Source organism: Aythya fuligula, chromosome 17 (genome assembly GCF_009819795.1).
Source record: "Aythya fuligula isolate bAytFul2 chromosome 17, bAytFul2.pri, whole genome shotgun sequence".
In the NCBI taxonomy this organism is placed as follows: domain Eukaryota; kingdom Metazoa; phylum Chordata; class Aves; order Anseriformes; family Anatidae; genus Aythya; species Aythya fuligula.
Window position 1 is genome coordinate 7,715,751 of NC_045575.1, and position 18,612 is coordinate 7,734,362.

The 18,612-nt window shown below is 47.1% G+C and overlaps 1 protein-coding gene across 1 annotated transcript in view; it reads left to right on the top strand.

The window, feature by feature from the left end:
- Positions 1-348: 348 nt before the first annotated feature.
- BICDL1 (BICD family like cargo adaptor 1) overlaps positions 349-18,612 on the top strand; it is a 47,664-nt gene continuing 29,400 nt past the window's right edge. Inside the window, exons 1-2 of the mRNA XM_032199331.1 lie at positions 349-723; positions 5,299-5,514. Coding sequence (XP_032055222.1) covers positions 349-723; positions 5,299-5,514 — 591 coding nt within the window. The remainder of the gene's footprint in view (positions 724-5,298; positions 5,515-18,612) is intronic.

The following is an 18,612-nucleotide window of genomic DNA, read 5'->3' on the forward strand; positions in this document are numbered from 1 at the left end:
CCGAGTAGAAAGGCTTGGAGAGCTGCTCCCTGAACCAAAAGAGCCCGGCTGGCAGCAGGCAGGGAGCGCTGTGCCCCTCCTCGACCTTCCCAGTACCTACCCGCGGGGGCTTTTCCTCCCTGTGCCCTCACCAGAAGCAGCCAGCTGGGCACGGTGCAGAAGCTCCGCTCCCTCCCCAACCCCCCAAGGGCACCCCAAAAGGCCGATGAGCTGGGGGGCTGGGGGGGGGAGCCGGGAAGGCGGGGGCCGGCGGCGGCGCTCCCCGCCCAGCAGCGGCAGCCGCGGGCCGGGCGCGGGGGGCGCAGCGGAGCGGTGGCGGCGGCGGCGGCGGGGGAGCCTCGCAGGGCCATGTCGGCGCCGTGCCTGCCCCTGCCCGCCGCCGGCTCAGCACCGGCGGAGGCGGACAGCGCCGGAGGCATGGAGCCGCCCGCCGGCACCACCGGGACCGGGAGCAGGACCGGGGCCGCCGGCTTGGAGCTGGCCCTGGAGGAGGAGCTGGCGCTGCTGGCCGCCGCCGGGGAACCGCCGGAGCCGCCGCCCGTCGCTGCTGCTGTCGCTGTCGCCGCCGCCGCCGCCCGGGACCCCGAGCTGCTGTCGTTGATCCGGCAGAAGGAGAAGGACCTGGTGCTGGCGGCGCGGCTGGGCAAGGCGCTGCTGGAGCGCAACCAGGACATGAGCCGGCAGTACGAGAGGATGCACAAGGAGCTGACCGATAAGCTGGAGGTGAGGCCCCGCGCCGCGGTCCTTTCCCCGCCCGAGCTCCCTCTGGTCGTGACGGGGTCTAAAAGCAAGGGAACGAATTAAAAATAACCCCCCGAAAGCCCCGAGGCCTGGGGGAGGCACGGCACGGCCGGGCCGGCCTGCAGCGCCCCGGCCCCCGGCTGCTTTGCCCCAGCCCCCGGGCGAGGGCACGGCCCGGAGCCGCCTCGAAGTTGGGGCTGTGCAGCAGCAGCGAGGTGCTGGGCATGTGTCAGCCTCCTGCTGGAACTGAGGCATTAGGCAGGGCAGGAGATAAGCCCTGGTGATACGGCTCTGCTTGCCGGTTGCTCTGAAAAATACCTACAGGAATGGAGATGTTTAGCTCAACCCCCGGGCTCCTGCCATTTATTGATTTTTTTTTAAGGTTGATATGGAACTGTTACAAAGAAAAGGACTGGTGCTGGCAGCTGCTTTTGGAACAACTCTCCTGCACGACTATGCACAACTATCACCCTGCTCCTTTCTCAGAGATACTCTTGAAATTTTAATCCCCTAGCAAGTAACACAGGGTACAAGAAAAAGCCTCACTCACCTTCCTGGAGAGTTTGAACAATACTGGGTTAGCATTTAGATTTCAAGTCACAGCCCCAGACCCAATCTTTCTGCACAGCCCTGCATATTTCTGTGTTCATCCCTCACAGACTTTCATCTCTCAAGTTCAAGAGGATTCGTGAAATTAATGTATGGCCTTTGTTCTCAGACTGTCTTCTTCACAAAAGGGGAAATTTCTCTCTATTACTGAATTCGGCACTTCACGCTGGCTGGTCCCTTCCTCCTTGCAGGGAAATCTCTCTGCATTTATTATTCTGGTAGAAACAATAGCGAAGGTGACATTTGCTCAAATTGTTATTTAGCAGCACTATTCATCAGATTAGAATTTCCCACAGTATTAAAATGTGCTGGAGTGAATGTTTTCAGGTTGATCTTTAAGCAAGAACAGACGTATGTGGCATTGTGCTGACGTGGTTCCCCTGACGAGTTGGAGTAAAACCTTTCCTATCGTTAAAGAAAAATGCACAACTTGAGGCGCTTCCTGGGCTGCTGGGAGTCAATTCTGGAGACCCAAACACCACTCACTGCTCGCAAAATGTAAAAGTGAAAAGGAGAGGGGAAAACTAAGAACTATGGCTTTAGAGTACTTTAACTAACATTCCCCAAATGGTTCCCTCCACTCTTCTGGGCCCATTTGGAAGGCGAATGAAGGGGTGATAACTGCAGCCAGTTGTTTACATTTTTCATCCTACTACCGTAGCTCTAACTTTCCAGTTGAATAGCAGATTCCTGTTTTTCAGGCTATGCATCTGATAGGAGCTATCTGCTTACAGGTCAGGTTTTTTCTGCTGGGTTTGGCAGATCCAAAACTGTGCTACTTCACACACACACAAAACCCAACCTCAAACGTTAATATTCTGTAACACAAGCCTTGTAAGACTCACCTCTGCTGATTAAACGTTGGCCTCCTCCTGTTGCCACTGAAGTAAACAAAATTTCACAATAAGCTTTTCAATTTTGGAGGAAGGCCCCACATGTTACTTCTACCCCTACACTGACAGCTTTCTGATGATGACCAGAAGCAAAACTCAGATGAGATCCTTAGTGACAATTGCTCCTAGTGTAGGGGTGTAGGAGTACCACTTAAGAGAGATTTCCTCCCAGGCAGCAGCTCAGAGTTGGTTACAAGAACTCAGTGAAGCCTTTCCAGTTCCTACCAGCCAATGTGCTGGCCTGTGCTTCTGGTACTTTGCCTCAAGACTCTGCCTTTGCAGTGTTGTCACTACATTGTCGGTGAGAAATGTCTCTTTCACTCTGTGCTTAGATTTGTTCCCTGGGGCAGTGTGCACATGGGACACAGGTAGCAGCCCATGGCCAAATCGGTTCTAGTTCTGCAGGTGTTACTGAAGTGCAGCACTCCTACCATAGACCTACTCTGGCAGCTTTCACTTCAGACCCTGAATTCAAATTCATTTCTAAACAAACTTGAAGTCCTGTAATAAATTCTGATATGTAATCTCAGTTTTACCCTCCACAAGTGACTAAAACAGTTAATTTCTTGTTCCATTGATACCGAGAAGCTTGCCCCACCTAAGCGTTTTTCAGTGCAGACCCTCTTTGTCAGCTGGAAACTCCTCCTTGCTCCCAGCTCATTAAACAAGGACCAGCCCAGCTCAGTCAAGTCAAAGAAAACCTTCTTTTGGAATTAAATACCTTCTAGAAAACAGTTCCACACAGAAATCAGCGAGCAGCTGGTGGACAGAGAGACACTTGTAAAACATGAAACCCTCCTACTGAGGACAGCAGTTTGCCCTGTCATCACTACATGCCAAAAAAAAAAAAAAAAACAACTATACAGATCTGCAGCTGTGCAGGTGCTGGGGTGAGGGCAGGCAAGGGGAGATGGCTGCAGAGAGAGGAGGCAGGGGGGATTGGTCAGCAGGTGAGGACTGGCTTGTCCTCCCTCTTCACAACAGCCTCTCCATGCCCCACTGCACCCTTCCAGTCTCTCCATCGTGAGAGAATAAACTTGCTGTTCCTCTCCTCCCTCCAGCTCCTGCCTGTATGATGGCTGCTTATTGGAGCCATATGTAGCATGGATTTTCCCTTGCAGTAAGGCACTAAAGTGGTTTTTAAATGATTGGCAAGGCTTACCGATGGCTTCTACATCACATTTGAGTATGTCTGCGTGCACCAGGGAACTTCAGCTGCGCTGCTGCTCCTCAGCAGGCTGAAGTTTCATCTTCCATTTAGAGAAGGCCCTGGATCTTTCTGAACGTTGCCTAGCAGTGAAAGAGACAGAGCTGTAAAACCCAGCATTTCTGTGTGCTGCTGAAAGCGAAATTGTGGCTGCTCCAGCCACGCTTAGCTGTCATAGACCTGGTGCTAGGATCTCCTGCCTACCTATTGCATTAAAAATAATTATAATACTGCTGAGTGTTTGCAAGGAGTACTCTTTCCTTTAGCATCTGGTAACACAGGGAAGTATTTTTGCTTAGGGCCAGTTTTTTTTTTTGTTTGTTTGTTTGTTTTAAATCAGCCTTCCCTCATATTTGAGGGTTTTCCAGAAAGTCCTGTATTTTGTAGAATAATTTGGAAGGGCACAAGCAGGGCGTTGCTGTTCTGGAAGGGATCTAGAAGCTTTGGGGATAAGATCAAGGAACATGGCATCTGCTGCAGGGCAAAAGAGGTGGACGATCAGTGATGGCACAGGCCAGAGGCTGCTGGAGAAGTGCAGAGCGTTGACATTCAGACCTGCTCAGGAAGGTGACAGAGACCCTGCCAGGGAGTCTGTGTGTCATCAGCAGTAGGCACCCAGGGGAAACAGCCACCTCACAGCCTAACAAGCAATAAAAAGCCACTTCACATAAATGCAGTGCAATTTTCCTTCCCTCCTAGAAGCTTTATTTTCCCCTCCTAACATAAGCATCATGGGGATTGCTCACTGGAGGATGATAACCTCAGAAAAATGGGAGAGTGCTGCCAGCGGTGGGCCCACTGGGTTTCTGTTTGCTGAGGCACATTCCTAAAAGGCTCGTGAATCTGGTAGAGAGTAACCGCAGGTTGTTCTGGGGAACAGAAAACAAATGATAAGGAGAGGGCTCCTGATCTTCTAGTTTCCTCACTGATCTTAGGACACAGCCATGTCCCAGTCTGTGACCATTCAACAAGTATGCACATGCCTTCAGTCACCAGGGGAAATCCAAGCTCAGAATTTCAGAGCAGAGATTCCTTCAAATGGGCACAACAAATCTGTTTTGACCTGATTTGCAGCTCTGTAACAGTCAAGTCCTCATTTTACTGAGCCTGTAAAACAACCAGAAGTTCCACCAGCTTCGTGCTGTCCCTTGTATTGCAACCAGTCCTAAAGTCACCAGACCTGAGAGTTGTTCCTGAAAAACCTGCACCCCAGAATGAGCACATGCAATGAAACTACTTCATTATATCCACCACCACCCCAGAGGGGACTGCATCAAACAACAGAATTACTGTGGACTATCAAACCACCAGGCAACTAATTAGGTCAGGAATAGAAGGAACAAGCGGATAGATGATTCAAGTTTTGTTTGTAAGACCCCAGTGACAAGAAAGATGCCTCATCTAGATTCCTCATCAGCAGGAAGGATACAGTTTGTGTAATTTTGACTATAAAGGCAATTTTTTGAAGAATTATGCTACTGCCCACTGAAATACTGTGTTGGAGTTAACATAGGCTCCGCTAAATCAATTGGCCTGCCTGACCTATATTTTCCACTTATTGACATGCAGCCTGCTTTACCCTTTTGGCAGTTGTTTCAGTAAAAATTCAATGCGCTGATCTACAGAGGCCAAGGACAGGCCACGTGCTGGAAATTGGAAGCAAGTTTAGTGCCTGCGACCTGTCCTGACATGGGATGGGATTGCCACCTCCATGGTACTAGAGCGTGACCGTGCCATTCTCCTTCCTGCATGAAAGGAGGCAGTACTAAGCGCAACAGAGGGGAGGGAGGGAGCATTCACTTCTTTCCTCCCTTCTTAACCTCTTGTTCCCTCTCCCCTGTTATCTAGCACCTAGAACAAGAGAAGCACGAACTGCGGAGGCGATTTGAGAACAAGGAAGGAGAATGGGAAGGAAGGGTGTCTGAACTGGAAAGCGACGTGAAGCAGCTGCAGGACGAGCTAGAGAGGCAGCAGGTTCACCTGCGCGAAGCTGACCGCGAGAAGACACGGGCTGTCCAGGAACTCTCCGAACAGAACCAAAGACTCCTGGACCAGCTCAGCAGGGTGAGTCGCCGCGGCACAGCAAGGGCAGGCACCCAGCCGCCCTGGGAAGGGCTCATGGCTTGGCTCTGAGCAGCCTTTCTGACAAGTGAGTGGGAAAAATTGCTTAGGGAGAAGAAATGGTTCTGCATCCACACAGATTACACCAGTGCATCTATAAAACACACTGCCTTTAATCTGAATTTTACACCTTTAAGGAGCATTGCATTTCATGTTTTGGGGGTTTGAGTGGTCATTTAACTCATAGATACCTGTCTCAGCTGGTTGTATCTAAATCTGCTTTAGCAAGTCTAAGTTTATGAACAGGCTAAAAAAATGTAAAATGAGAAAAAGACTTATTTGTGACAGGGTGAGAGGCTCATTGCTAGCCTCCCTTTTTAATATCCATTGTCTATGAAGTTCTTAAATTGAACATACTGTGTTGTTCCAAGATGGTGTGTCACTGCAAATAATTTTGCCATGTTTAGATGTGTGAGAACCTCCTGAAATTCCTTGGAATGGCATGTTTCAGCAAAGAGCTTAGCCTCTGAATGAAAGAGGATTTATAGTAAGGCTGCTACAAATCAGCCTAATTGACTGGCTGCTTCCAGCATGGGTTTTCTTCCTGAGAGCAAAAGACTTAACAGTTGCTGCCTCCTCCCCCAGAAGCTGACCTGTCTTCTAGAATTAAGAATCTTGTTTTTTTTCTCCCTACTGGACAGTTGGTACAAACCATAATTTTACTGCTTGAGAACACAGTTACTGTGGCAGATGAAAGCATTTTCTCACCAGTTGTATATTCCCCAAATTGCATAGAACAAAGACACACACCACAGACTCATGCTGAAGAGGCCTGCGTAATGGTAGGAGAGCATATTTCAGACCGGATTTGGTCAGGGGTGAGACTCGGGGGCTGACACAGATGTTTCTTAAGGGAGGGTCAAGAGCTCAGTTACAATTCCAGGACCAGAAGACTGAAACGGGCCAAGCACACAGGTCTGTTCACTTGCTGTTACTTAACCTGAGTGCAGTTTTCCTCTGCCTCTGGAGGTAAGAGGTCTTCAGAATAATGCTCTGTACTGGCACTTGAGGAAATCATCCCTCAGTCTGCTGTGGTTTTCTTGTCAAGCACTGAAAAACAGTCACTTTGTCTGGGGATTTGATTTTTACAAAAATATTTCCTCAGCTCAGGAGAGCTGCTAAGTTTATGAGGGCTTTTAAAGCACTGTCTCCCAAGCATAGCTAAAGAGGATCTTTCACCTCTTCCCCGGACAGAACCTCTCATGTACAACATGGGTAAGAGGTTCAAGCCAAGCCCTTGTGATATGTTACATTTTTTATCTGGTGCTCAGGACTTGGCTCTCATCAGATTTGGTGGCCCGCAGGGATTTTCTGTGTGTGCACGATTTCCATCATTGGTTAGGAAATGTAAGATTTTATGGTCCCAGTGGAAGCATAAACTAGAGACCAGCCTAGAAGGTAGAAGAGGAAAACCAGACAGCTTGCTTTGGGCTTTAAACAGCATGGGATTATCCTCATATGACACTCCTGCTGCAGGAACCTCTCACAGCCCAGCTGCTCAGACAACCTCTCTGCAAAGCCTTGTGACAAAGCAGCCACCAAGTTAGGTCTTCTAGCATGCAGTGGCAAAGCACAGCTTTTGTTCCCTTAGATCTCCATTGCTGCCAGAAATAATCTTAATCCACTCTCTTCAGAATTACTGCATCCCGAAGTTGCTTCCAGGTGCTGCCCTCACTGCTCCAGTCCCACCCAGCTCCCAGCATTGAGTAGGGGACAGTTGTTCCACAAAGCACAGCTAAGGCAGGGTAGGGAAGGTAAGGTAGCAGCTTACACTTGCTGAGGCTCCCCAGCCAAGATCAGTGCTCGCTGAGTCTGTCACCTGGCTAAGAATCGCCAGTAACTCAGGCACTGCAGTGGATATAGCTGGAGCATAAAAAGCTTTCCTAGAGCCATAAAAATCTGAGCAAAATGAAGCCAAGTTGGGAATGGTCTGTTGTTCAGCCAGGGCTTTGGTTCAAGCTGTTAAAAATCTCAGCATTACATTAGCACTTGATTACTGGGTGCTTGTTATCCACATTTGCTGCTCCATGGTGCAATTCCATCATGCTTGTCTAGTCTCTTGTTCTGAAGATGTTACATATATAATGCTTGAAGCAGCAGTAGTGCTTAGACCCTGGCCATCCACATAGCTCTGGCTCCTACTACTACTTAGACTTTCAATAAATAAAAGGACATAGAGCTGTGTGGACATGCTTGCCTACAGCCATGTCCCCATAGCCTGGAGTCTTGCTCAGGATCATGAGCTGAGCACTGGCAGAAGACAAACCCTGCAAAGGAGCACTATTTTGGTTTCTGTGAACTCAGAGGTGTTGCTGTTATCCCCTCTGCATTCCTGGTTCTGAATTTTGCATCTCAGTGCGTTGTTTGGGAGGAAAGGGTTAAGAGAAGCCTGTGATAAGGCAACAAAAACTTCAACTCTACCCTTATTTACCACTGAACACCCTACTAGAGGCTTCACTCACAGGAGGACAAAGAAATGTTACTCTGGTATGAGACATTCTACAAGATAGATACTACCTCTTTAAAATTGAATTTCTGTGGTTTAGCAATTAACAGCTCATGGCCCAGTTTCACAAGACGTGAGCATCTCTCCAGGGGAAGGCATTCCCTTGGCACGAGAATCTACGTGTCGAACGATGGGCTCAGCCTCACGACCTACTAGCCCACATGGTCTTGCTTGCTTCTTTGGGAGTTCCCAAGCTTCAGCCCCTTTTACCTCAAAGCAGGGCAGCATCCACCATCTCCTTCATCCTCCTTCCTGCTTCAATACTCTTTTACTATCTAATTAGTCCTGTGATTTTTATTATTTTTTTTTTTTTAATAAAAATAAAAACTTACCTTCCCCAGAAAAGGGCCAACCCCACACTTTTTTCCCCAGTCTGAGCCTGGCACAAATACTAACCAGTCAAGCACACGCTCCCACACACCCACACAAGGGTAGCAAAGGCACCCAGAAAGCTCTGCCTTGCAATTCAGTTGTGGGACTGAAAATTCCATCCCTGATTCTGGCACTAACTGGTAAGGAAAACTCAAGGATAGGGATTTTAAGTCTGTTCCAATCCCTAAAAATGGCGGTAACTGTCTTGACTTAGAGTTGCCACGAGGCTAAAATAAGGGCTATAAAATGACTTGAGGTCTTCTGATGAGATGATCATATAGGAGAACTTTACATATCTAATAATAGTAAGTAGGCTATAAGGAACTTTGCCTCCTCTTGAAATACGGCCTTCAGTGTGGTTCTCTGCTTCTAGCAGAGCAGAGACACTGCCCAGTTACAGCAGCATTAAACTGTATGAAAGTGAGGTGGGATCGACTGGGAGCTCAGTGAAAGACATGACTCAGATGCGGAAGATTGAGTTTAAGATCTCCACAGTAACCTTTTTTTTTTTTTTTTTTTAATTTTGTAAGTGATGATTAAAGCCCCGTTCTGCATGTTCATTTGATTCCCCTCCCCCTGCCTCAGCACAGCAAAGCATGTAGGAATTCTCAGTAGCGCATCCATACGGAGCCAAACACTGATTTTACAGAGGAAAGCTGCAGAGCACATACACTAAGGTACACACTGCTCACCATAAACACTCCAAGTACAGGAGGCAAAGCGCAGTTCTGCTGAGAAAGTCGTGGCTTGGAATTATGTGTTTTGTTTCCAGCTCCTTCAGTCTCTCCCATCTGTTTCAGTTCCTCGTTTGAAAAAAGAATTTCATACACTTTCTATCCTTATAAGCTCAAAAATTATGGGGGTGGAGCCACATAGGCAAAGATCTCCTCTTGTGTGTGCTCCCAGCAGCTCTAACACAGTAAGCCCTGTCCCCACCTTTGGGCTTCTAGGAGCTAGGAATACAACAATAACAAGCAGCCCTTTGCCTATAATAAGGCAACATATTACTACTTTGTCAGGAAGTGAATGAAAAAAGACTTTCACACTGTTTCTAAGTGACTTCACCAGATGGCTTTCCCACACACTTCCTGCTACCAGCCCTGGGCTCCCATAGCTGTTTGCTGCATGGAGCTTGGGCGAGGATGTATCCTTCCAGTTCGGTTGGGTTTCTGCTATGGTGCACAATGCATAAGGAAGTAATTTCACAATGTCAGGCTCAGGTAGGTGTTTTTTGTTTTTTTTTTTTTTGTTTGTTTTTTTTTTTTTGCAATGAAAACCTCTTTTGCAGCGGCAGGAAGAAGCGTGTCATCTTGCACTGCTGAAATAGCTCTTTGTGTTTAGAGAGGAGCACTCAGCCACCGCAGTGTCCCTCCGAGGGACCCTCAATCACCAAGTTCGTATATTCGCTCAGCATCTAGTGCCAGCACGCTGCTACAAAGAATGAGGTGTTTCAGTCAATCCCTCTGGTACAGCAAGATGATGATCGGCCAACCCACATGTCTCCAAAGGAGGCTGGATTTGCTAGCCCCAAACCTTCCTTTCAGTAATACTGCAAGTGAAGGAGATCTGTTTCCAGCTCGGTGCTGTAATGTGCAGCACAGCTTCACAGCACAGGCAGACTTTGATTTGAAAGAAACATTTTAATTCAAGAATGAAACAGCTATTATATTCTCCTTTCCAAATCAATTGTGTTTTAAATACGTCCTTTGGTGGTCAACAACATGCCTAGAAAAAAAAAATGGCTCTTTTGTCAGTTATTGATTTGAAGAGCTTTTTCTGAATATTGTTTATTGGGTCTATCAGCATAGGAACAATGCTGAATTTAAGAAATCCAGACTAATCACTGAAAAAGAAGTTACTAGAACAAGTGTGCTGGGCAAGATTCACTGCTTTTTCCATGCCAGAGATATGTAGCCATTACGCTATGAGTTAGCTTGCCTTTAATTCCTTATTTCATCTGTACAGGTGCTTAATACAAGCTTCCTTATGTTTGTTTATTGAGTTGTCTGCAGTAGCCCAGCAGGGTGTATTGAGAAAGTCCATGCTTAGCGCAGAGGCGAGTAAGTCAGGCTCAACTTAAGTACTGCTCTGGGGCTTTATTTTTTTAAACAGAAAAGCATCCTGAGCTGACCAAAGCTCAAGAAGAGTTGCTTTGACTAGCCCCACACTTCAAGGTGCAGTCATTCCACTGAATTTTGTTGTTTTTTTCACCTGAACGCATTCACTGGAGTTACTCAGAGGGATTTTGTAGAGTCCTGCAGAGCAAACCTTGGTTGGCATCACCTCTGAGCCATGTAAATTCAATAGGGCAGGGAAATTGCACAAGAGAAGCCAGCATCCCTTCCTGTTGAAGGGGCTGAAGCAACCTTGCAGCAGCCTAGGCAGGGCTACCTGTGCCCCAGGGCAGGCAGACAGCCCTTCCAGCACAGCTCTGTGCCTGGCACAAGGTGCAGTTACCCTACATGTGGTGGGCTGAGTGGGAAGCAGATTCCAGCACATCAAACCTCCTGTTATCCACACCAGGCACCCTCCAGCTCCCTGCCCCTTTGAAGCACCAGCAGATCCCAGCACTACGTAACCAGATCCCCAGTCTCCTACTGAATACTGATTCCTGCGCAGGCAGGAAAGGCTTCCTCATTCCAGCTACTTCTCCCCTAGCAGAAAGCACTTGTTAATAATTCAGCTTCGTGCCACATCAGGGCTGGAGTGCTGAGGCTTTCTATCCTAAAGCTGTAAATATAGGACGTGACTGCAGCTGCATTTTCTCACCTGCAAAGTCCTACAATGAGATGATTCAGTGCCCTAGAAGGTAATGAAGACATCCTGAGGTCACAGCTCACTGGTGCTCGCCCACCAATCCATCTGGAGGAAAGAAGACAGGCAGAAAGAAAGGCTCAACCCCCCGGGGCAGCCTGACCAACCCTGCAGCACCCATTAACCCCATTTCAGGGCACCAACCAGAACAGGGCCATCCAGGAAAGGGTTACAAATTACTATCGAGGTGAAAAATGGCTACTGTGAAGGTGGCAGAACTACACAAATCCCTGCTCACAGACTAAAAGGAGAGCATCTATGGGGCTGGGTGGGACCTCATCCTTGCCCGGGGCAGTGGGACAGGCACCCCTCCATCCCTGGGGACCCCTCGGTGGTTGCTTGGTGACGGTACACTGCATCACGATGTCGCCATGGCGACCGGGTGTGATCCTACTGCTTGTGATGCGGGGACAGTCGGCGGACACGCAAGGAGACGCAGTTGTGACGTCCGAGGCGGGCGGGCGGTGGGGGCTGTGGGCTCGGCTCACTGCCGGGACGTGTCCCCGGCATCCGCCACTTCACCTTCCCCCCCTCCCCCCCCGCTGCTTCCTCTGCTCACTATGATTTTTCCCCCCAAAAAAAATTCACCCTGGGCTGCCATGGCCCGGGAGATCTTCATTGTCCATGCCACCCGCAGGGAGATGCTGGGGAAAACATTTTCTTGTCTTCGTAAAAAGAGCCTGTGTAAGCAGGTGAACCAACCGGTACAAGGGTGGCTGTGCCATGGCTGGGCATCATCCTGGGCACCCTCCCTGCAGGTCCAGCTTGGGGGACACAGTGCAGTAGAAATGGTTATTTGTCACAACCATTTCACCTCTGCACCGCTTACAGCTCATCTCACAGCCTTGGAGGCTTGTGGTGCGGGGTGGAGCAGCAGGGACTGTCCCCAGGAGACATCCCCAGAGCCCAGACATCCTGTCCCTACTCTCAGGCAGCATATCAGCTGGAACGAGGGTGCAGAGCACCATCTAGGAGAACACATGCAACTGTTAAGCACCTGGTAATCAACTATACACAGTTCTTCCTTGCACTTCAGCTCGCAGCCCTGCCTTCATCTCTAGCAAGTAGCTCTGGAGCAGATCTCAGGAGTTTCTGCAAGGCTTTTTGCCTTGAAAGATTTTCAGACCTTCACAGCTTAGTGATGCTGCTAGCAGGAATCCAACATGAGACTGAAATTGAACTTGATATGTGATGAGGAAATAAAAATCTGAATGAATCCCTTCCTCCCCTCTTACGCAGCACTAAAAATGTCAAGTGGCTATTCTGTTTGTGTCCAGGTCTCGATGGTTAGAGGAACTGCTTTATTATGCAGTAGCTCAGAGGTAGGGAAACGTGGGCAGAAAAGATTTTGTAGGAATATTTCTGCTTATTCACACTTGCTGTAAACACTTCCTCCAGGAGATTCTAGAAAGTAGGACACAGAAGGTGTTTGCATCCAGCCACTGCATTACTAGCTAGAACCAGAGCTAAACACAACTCAAGGCTTTACAAATCTGCACATAAGAAAAAACAATTAAAAACATCTGATCTTTAAAGTGCCATTCTGGGTTATAAACTTTGCGCACCTTGTAATGAAGTCTTTAAAATCCTTTTCTGTTTAAGTGTGATTGCTTTTTCTAAATGCAGTTTAGTAGACAATAGCCCAAGAGGGAAGTTTCTTCTACGCTGAAGGGTTTTTGCAGGCTGCATTAGGTGCTCTGATTATTCACAAAATCATAGGGGCCCCTTGCAAAAACAGCCTAGAGCTTAATCAACAGTTTGTTTAGAGCTGCATTTAGCAAAATCCAGTTTATTTTAAGCACAGATATGGGATCAGTGAGAGTCTTGCTGACTTCTGATAGATGCTCCAATGCAACAGAGAAGGCTCATACTTGCCACTACCACTTGTGAGGATGGGAAATCCCATCAGAGATGGGAACAAGAAGCTGCCCAGAGGTGAAAATACAACAGGTAGCAACTGGCAGACCAGGACAAAAATCAAGTGACTTGCATTGCAGAGGAACAGTGATAAGAGGTGTCCCATAAGTAGATCAGGCAAGAATTTCATTTTGAAGAGGTACAGGTTGGCCAAACAATTTTATTAGGTGGCTTCCTATAGAGGCTCAGTTCTGTGGCTGCAGAGATTTGCACCAGCTTTCTTTCAGACAGGAAAGTGTCTGAGTGGGGACTGCCAAGATCAGAAGCATGTGGGAACATTCCCATTAATGGTTCTCATCATCTCCTAATTACTCTTTCCTGGAAGGCTTTAATGTTGAAGCATGTAAAGAGCCTTTTTAAAAGCAAAAATTACTTGGATAGGTTCAGATGGGATATTATTCTACCAAGATTAGTACATCAATGCAGATGGGTAATAAATATAGAGCTATCACAGGAACTGTTGCGTATTTGGGAATAAGCGGGCACCTAAGGCATCCAGCTCTCCTGAATTTGCCCTTTAAATACTATTCACTGGTTTCACTTTGCATTTTATCTGACCTAAAAGATCTGTTGTTTTGTCCTCATTGCTTTCCCTTCTGTTGTTCTCCCACCTCAGTCTCTCTCCTCTCAAAAATGAGTTCAGACAAATTACCACCGTCCTCAGGCTGGTCGTTGTCTCTGCAGTCTTGTTCCTTGAGCTGATGTGAGACCATACTATCGCTCAGTTCCTTTGGGGTTAGCCTGGCTTCCACTTCCAGTACATCGAGAGGGAAAATTTAGCCTTGCTACTTCCCTTGCTCTCTACATCCTTCAAAGTCTGTTTCTGAATCCACTTCCAGACTTGGCACTGTTTTGTATAATGGAGATGTTCTTTTGGAAAGCTATTTCATTGGCAACTACTTAGCATAAGTTGTTCATGGTTATTTGTTAACAAAGCAGCATTGCAGCTGGTTGCCCACGCGCTCAGAGGAAGGAAAACCAAAGCCTTTTACAACTCAAGCAGAGACCAGCAGATTTGTTGCTCACATCAGGGCCCTGGGGCAAGTGCCAACCACAGGACTTGTTAGAGGAAAGGGACTACACGTACAGAAGAGATGCACAGAGCCATTAGCTTTTGTCAGGTCAAGTGCTTCAGGACCAAGTAAACAGGTTTCAACAGAAGGGGGCCTTTGAGAAGTACTTAACTTTCCCTTGTTACTTCACTTGATTAGCAGGTGCTTTGCATAGGTCTTTTTGTGACACCAAAAAAAACGATGCACTGAAACTAGGCAGCAGTTGTCAGGGTAAGCCTATGAAAAAGATCCTAACAAAGGAAAATTTCCTCTCCATTTCCATTGGCAAGCAGCCTGCACAAGAGTTTGAGCCATCTTCATCTTACAGAATGCAGATGAATTTTTTTATTATTTAATGTGTAGATTAGGAAATTGGGGAAGTATATCCCATAATGAAGTACACCACTCCAGGAAAAGGGTATTGGTGCAGACAATTACTTATAATTTAGGCTTTATTCCTCATATCCCCTTACGTATGGGGCAGTGCACATAAGCTGTAGGACAAGAATTAGTGTAGACATTAAGGAAAACGTTTAACTGTAAGTTAGCTGAGCAGAACAGAGTGCCCAGAGATACTACAAGGTCACCCATCAAAGGAGGCTTTTGGTAAGTGGCCAAGTAGTCACCATCAGACAGGGCTGGCCAGTTTTTGCCTCGGTATGAAAAGAACTGGGCAAAATTGAGCCTGAAAGAGGCCTTCTCTATCTTTTTTTTATCTGAGGTTTCTTTATCTTTTTTTAGAGAAAATTATCATGAGGTCAGGTCTTCCTGCTGTTTCTGAATATTGAAGAAAAAAGGCAGAGAAGCCCAAAGAAATACTCACAAGTAATAACTGAGCTCGAAGACTTTAGAACAGAGTTGCATTTTCCTTCCACACAAGCATAAAGCAATAGAGGGGTCAAAACAGATGCAAATTGGGAAGAATTCAGAGGTAGATTCCAACAATTTCTTGAACACAAAGTCAGGTATTGTGGGAGTTGCATATTCCAGCAGATTTATGTTTCTATGAAGCCAAATGAGAAAGTCTGAACTGATACTTTGCCAAAATCTATGATCTTCTCTGAACTATGTGATATTTTTCCAAATAACATCCATTGATCGGCTATGAAGACGCACAGAGATTTGCTAACTCAAATGATTTCTGTAGTTCTTGCCTCTAATCCAGAGAGATTTATTTCCCTAGACTTTACTGAATGTCGTATTTCACCTTGTGCACAAATTCTTCCTAAATGTTGTGCTTCTTTATTTCCCTCTCCACCTTAGCACCAGGGACCAGACTTCAATAACTAGTAAATATTCAAAGCTTTAAATGCTCAAGGCAAATGCTCATGGAATTGATGATTGCAGTGGTACCTCCTCTTCCTGGGGCCTTTCTGTCCTTGAAGCACTGGGGCTATGGATGCTCTAGTCTCCACCAAAAGAAACCACAGTGAGCTGCCCCATACTCCCCTCTGTCAAGGCAAGACAGACCAAAAAGCTGCTATTTAACCTGCTCAGGCTCATCAGGCTTGTTTTTGTGATATGGAAGAATGAGCTCACCCCAGAGAAAGGTGGAGGAGGATGATGCACACTTGGGAGCATCAGTTTTTCCTGCCAAAGGCAACTGCATGTCCCTGATGCTTTTAAGCTGAATAAACGCAGACACCTTGAGGCCTCACAGCCAGCACCTGACCTTTATGTAGAGTCCATGCTGGACACAGACCCCAAAGAAAGCAAATAGAGAATGGTTCCACATAAAAGCAGGGCTGGAAGTAAGCAGAAGTATTGCTCACGAGCTATTTTCTTGACTGACTGGAATAGACACGCTGAGCATCTGCTTTGACTACTTGGAACCCCTTGAAGGAAAAGCCAGGTGCCACTGCAGAAACATCTGAGATTGTGCAAATCAGTGGTTGCAATCTAAAAGAACTCCTCAAAACCCACCTACAGGGGATTAGCAGACTGATTTACTTCATTTAAAGAGGCCTCCTCCATTCCAGGCATTATCTGAACCAGCAGCTCAGAGCTACTTACTGAGATTAACTCTGGCACCACAAGATACAGTCCGTCAGCTGAGGGCTGCCTCTCAGTTGCTCCTTCCTTCCAAGGAAATCATTTGCATCAAGGCTTCAAAAACTTAGGAATTTCCTTTCCCCATCCTCCATCTCTCTCCATCAAAAGGAAGTATCAGACTAAAAAGGCCAAGTTGTGAAGGAAGGAGACAGGCAACCCTTATCCCTTCATTACAGGTCACTGCCTTGCCTCACAGGAGGGGGAAGATTTACCCAGAGCAGGGCAGGGCCAGACCATGCAGCTTTAGTGCTCTAGTTCCCACATGTTGGCCACCTCCATCAGTCTCTGCTCCTTCCCATGGCCAGGGAGCACATGGCTGATAAAATACTTCACTGTGTGAGGCAGTCAATGCAGAAGCCTTTTCTAACAGCATGAGCTTGTTTGAATGAAGATATTAGCTCTCCTTCTTCCCTTAATCTCCCTAAGCAGATCTAATAAGCCACGCCAGGCCAGGGCAAATGGCCTAGTCTGACCAAAATGCCTGTTCAGACCCATGTAGCATCACACGTGCCGTTAACACCCACCCACAGCCAGCTGGCCTCTGTGCAACTGGGCTCACCCTAGGGACAGGGAAGGAGAAAACAGCTGGTTATGCTGGAAAACCATTGCCAGAGTGTACACACATCTATGCCTATATATACATGCACCTCACTTCCTCTCTTCCTTCCCCTCACATCACTCAGTGAACAAGACATTTGCATGAGACACCTGCTAGTATTTCAGGCACGTGAAGCGGATGGCTTTCATTAAGGCTGTGTCAGCACCGCAGACCGCAACCGCTTGCTTATACCTCCGGGCTGCTGATGCTGCAGAGCACAGACAGATGGGCAGCCATCTCAGCGCCACAACAGCCTCGTTCACCCCTTTGTGTGACAGCAGGTGAAGCCTCTGCTGCTGGAGAAGTTGGAAACCTCAGGACCAAGTGGTGCTGCTTTAATATCACAGGGAGATTTGGGGTTTCTGCAGCTGCACACCTCCCAGATTTACCACAGAAGAGGCAACACTTCAAAGGCACGCAAATAATTGCTTTTTGGTGCATTCCACCAGCATCGTTAGGCAAATGTCCATAAATACCCTTCTCACATATCTTGTCTCACTGAGATTATGCTCGTCTCCCTGGCAACTGTCAGATGATGTATAATGCTAGCAGGGATTAGCCCCAATGAGCCTTATAACCCTCGTGTAAATTCCTGCTCTGTGAAGAGACCTGGCCAAACCACCTTCTTTCCAGGCAATGTTAAGGTGTTGCCATAAATAATATTAAATCCAAGAACCTTTCAGTAAACTGAGTAAGGATGAAAGCTAATATGGGGCTTTTTAAGTGGTAGTATTTGCCTTGTCCTCCAGACAAATAAGTTTGAGACGCGTGGATATACTTGGTGTCTTTCAGCTTGAAAAGTAAAGCTGTATTTTGAATCAGTGTTTAAGAGAAGGCTTGTGCTGAAAACTTGGGCTCTAATATCTTTATCTCCTTTGTCCCTGGATGCCAGTGGGGATCATGCTGGGAAATTCTAAATCCCCACAAGAGCTTAAACTTATGCTACTTATGCTACGCTTTTTTAACCTATTCATTTCTGAAAACTAATCTGGATTCAGGTCAATGTTTGAAATCCATGTGCCTACTGACACCAGTTGCATCAAGACTTCCTGCCCCAGCAAGCAGCTATATGGCCTGCACCTTATGCCCCCACTCCTCAAGCAGATGTGACCAAAGCATCACACCAAAGAGGTACAACCTCACCACCACTGCTTTCTGCAAGCAGAGAGCATTTCTCTGAGTAACATACCACATTTGGGTCTAGTGAGGAAGTTGGTTGTCTCCAAATCCCCATTTGGACTGCCTGTACAGTCACAGCAGGCTTTTGCCATGCACGATGTCATGATGAGCCCCATACCCACATAGGAAGATCAGAGTATCCCAGCTCAGGAAGCCAAGCAGCACCGCATTATAGATAAGCCTTTAGGGGCTGAGGTGTCCAAGCAATGACAAACAGCCTGTGGTGCACAAGTGACATGTTTAAACTACTTTTTTCTTCTTCAGTCCATTTGAGTCTTTATAATGTCCCAGCTTGGCAGCATCTGCTCTAATTCAACAGGACATAAAAAAAACCTTTGAGCAGAGCCAAGGAAAGGAAGCTAAAAGAGGAAACATCACCCTCAGCAGCAAAATCAAAACCAGATACACTGCAGCCGAAATCACAGAATTTCTGTAATTAAATATACAAATCTCTGGCACGGTGCTGTGTTGATGCAATAGGTTGTGGTGGCTTTCTATTAGAGAGATCAGCTGGAAAGCTGGGGAAGGGCTCCAGGATTCAAGTCACAAAA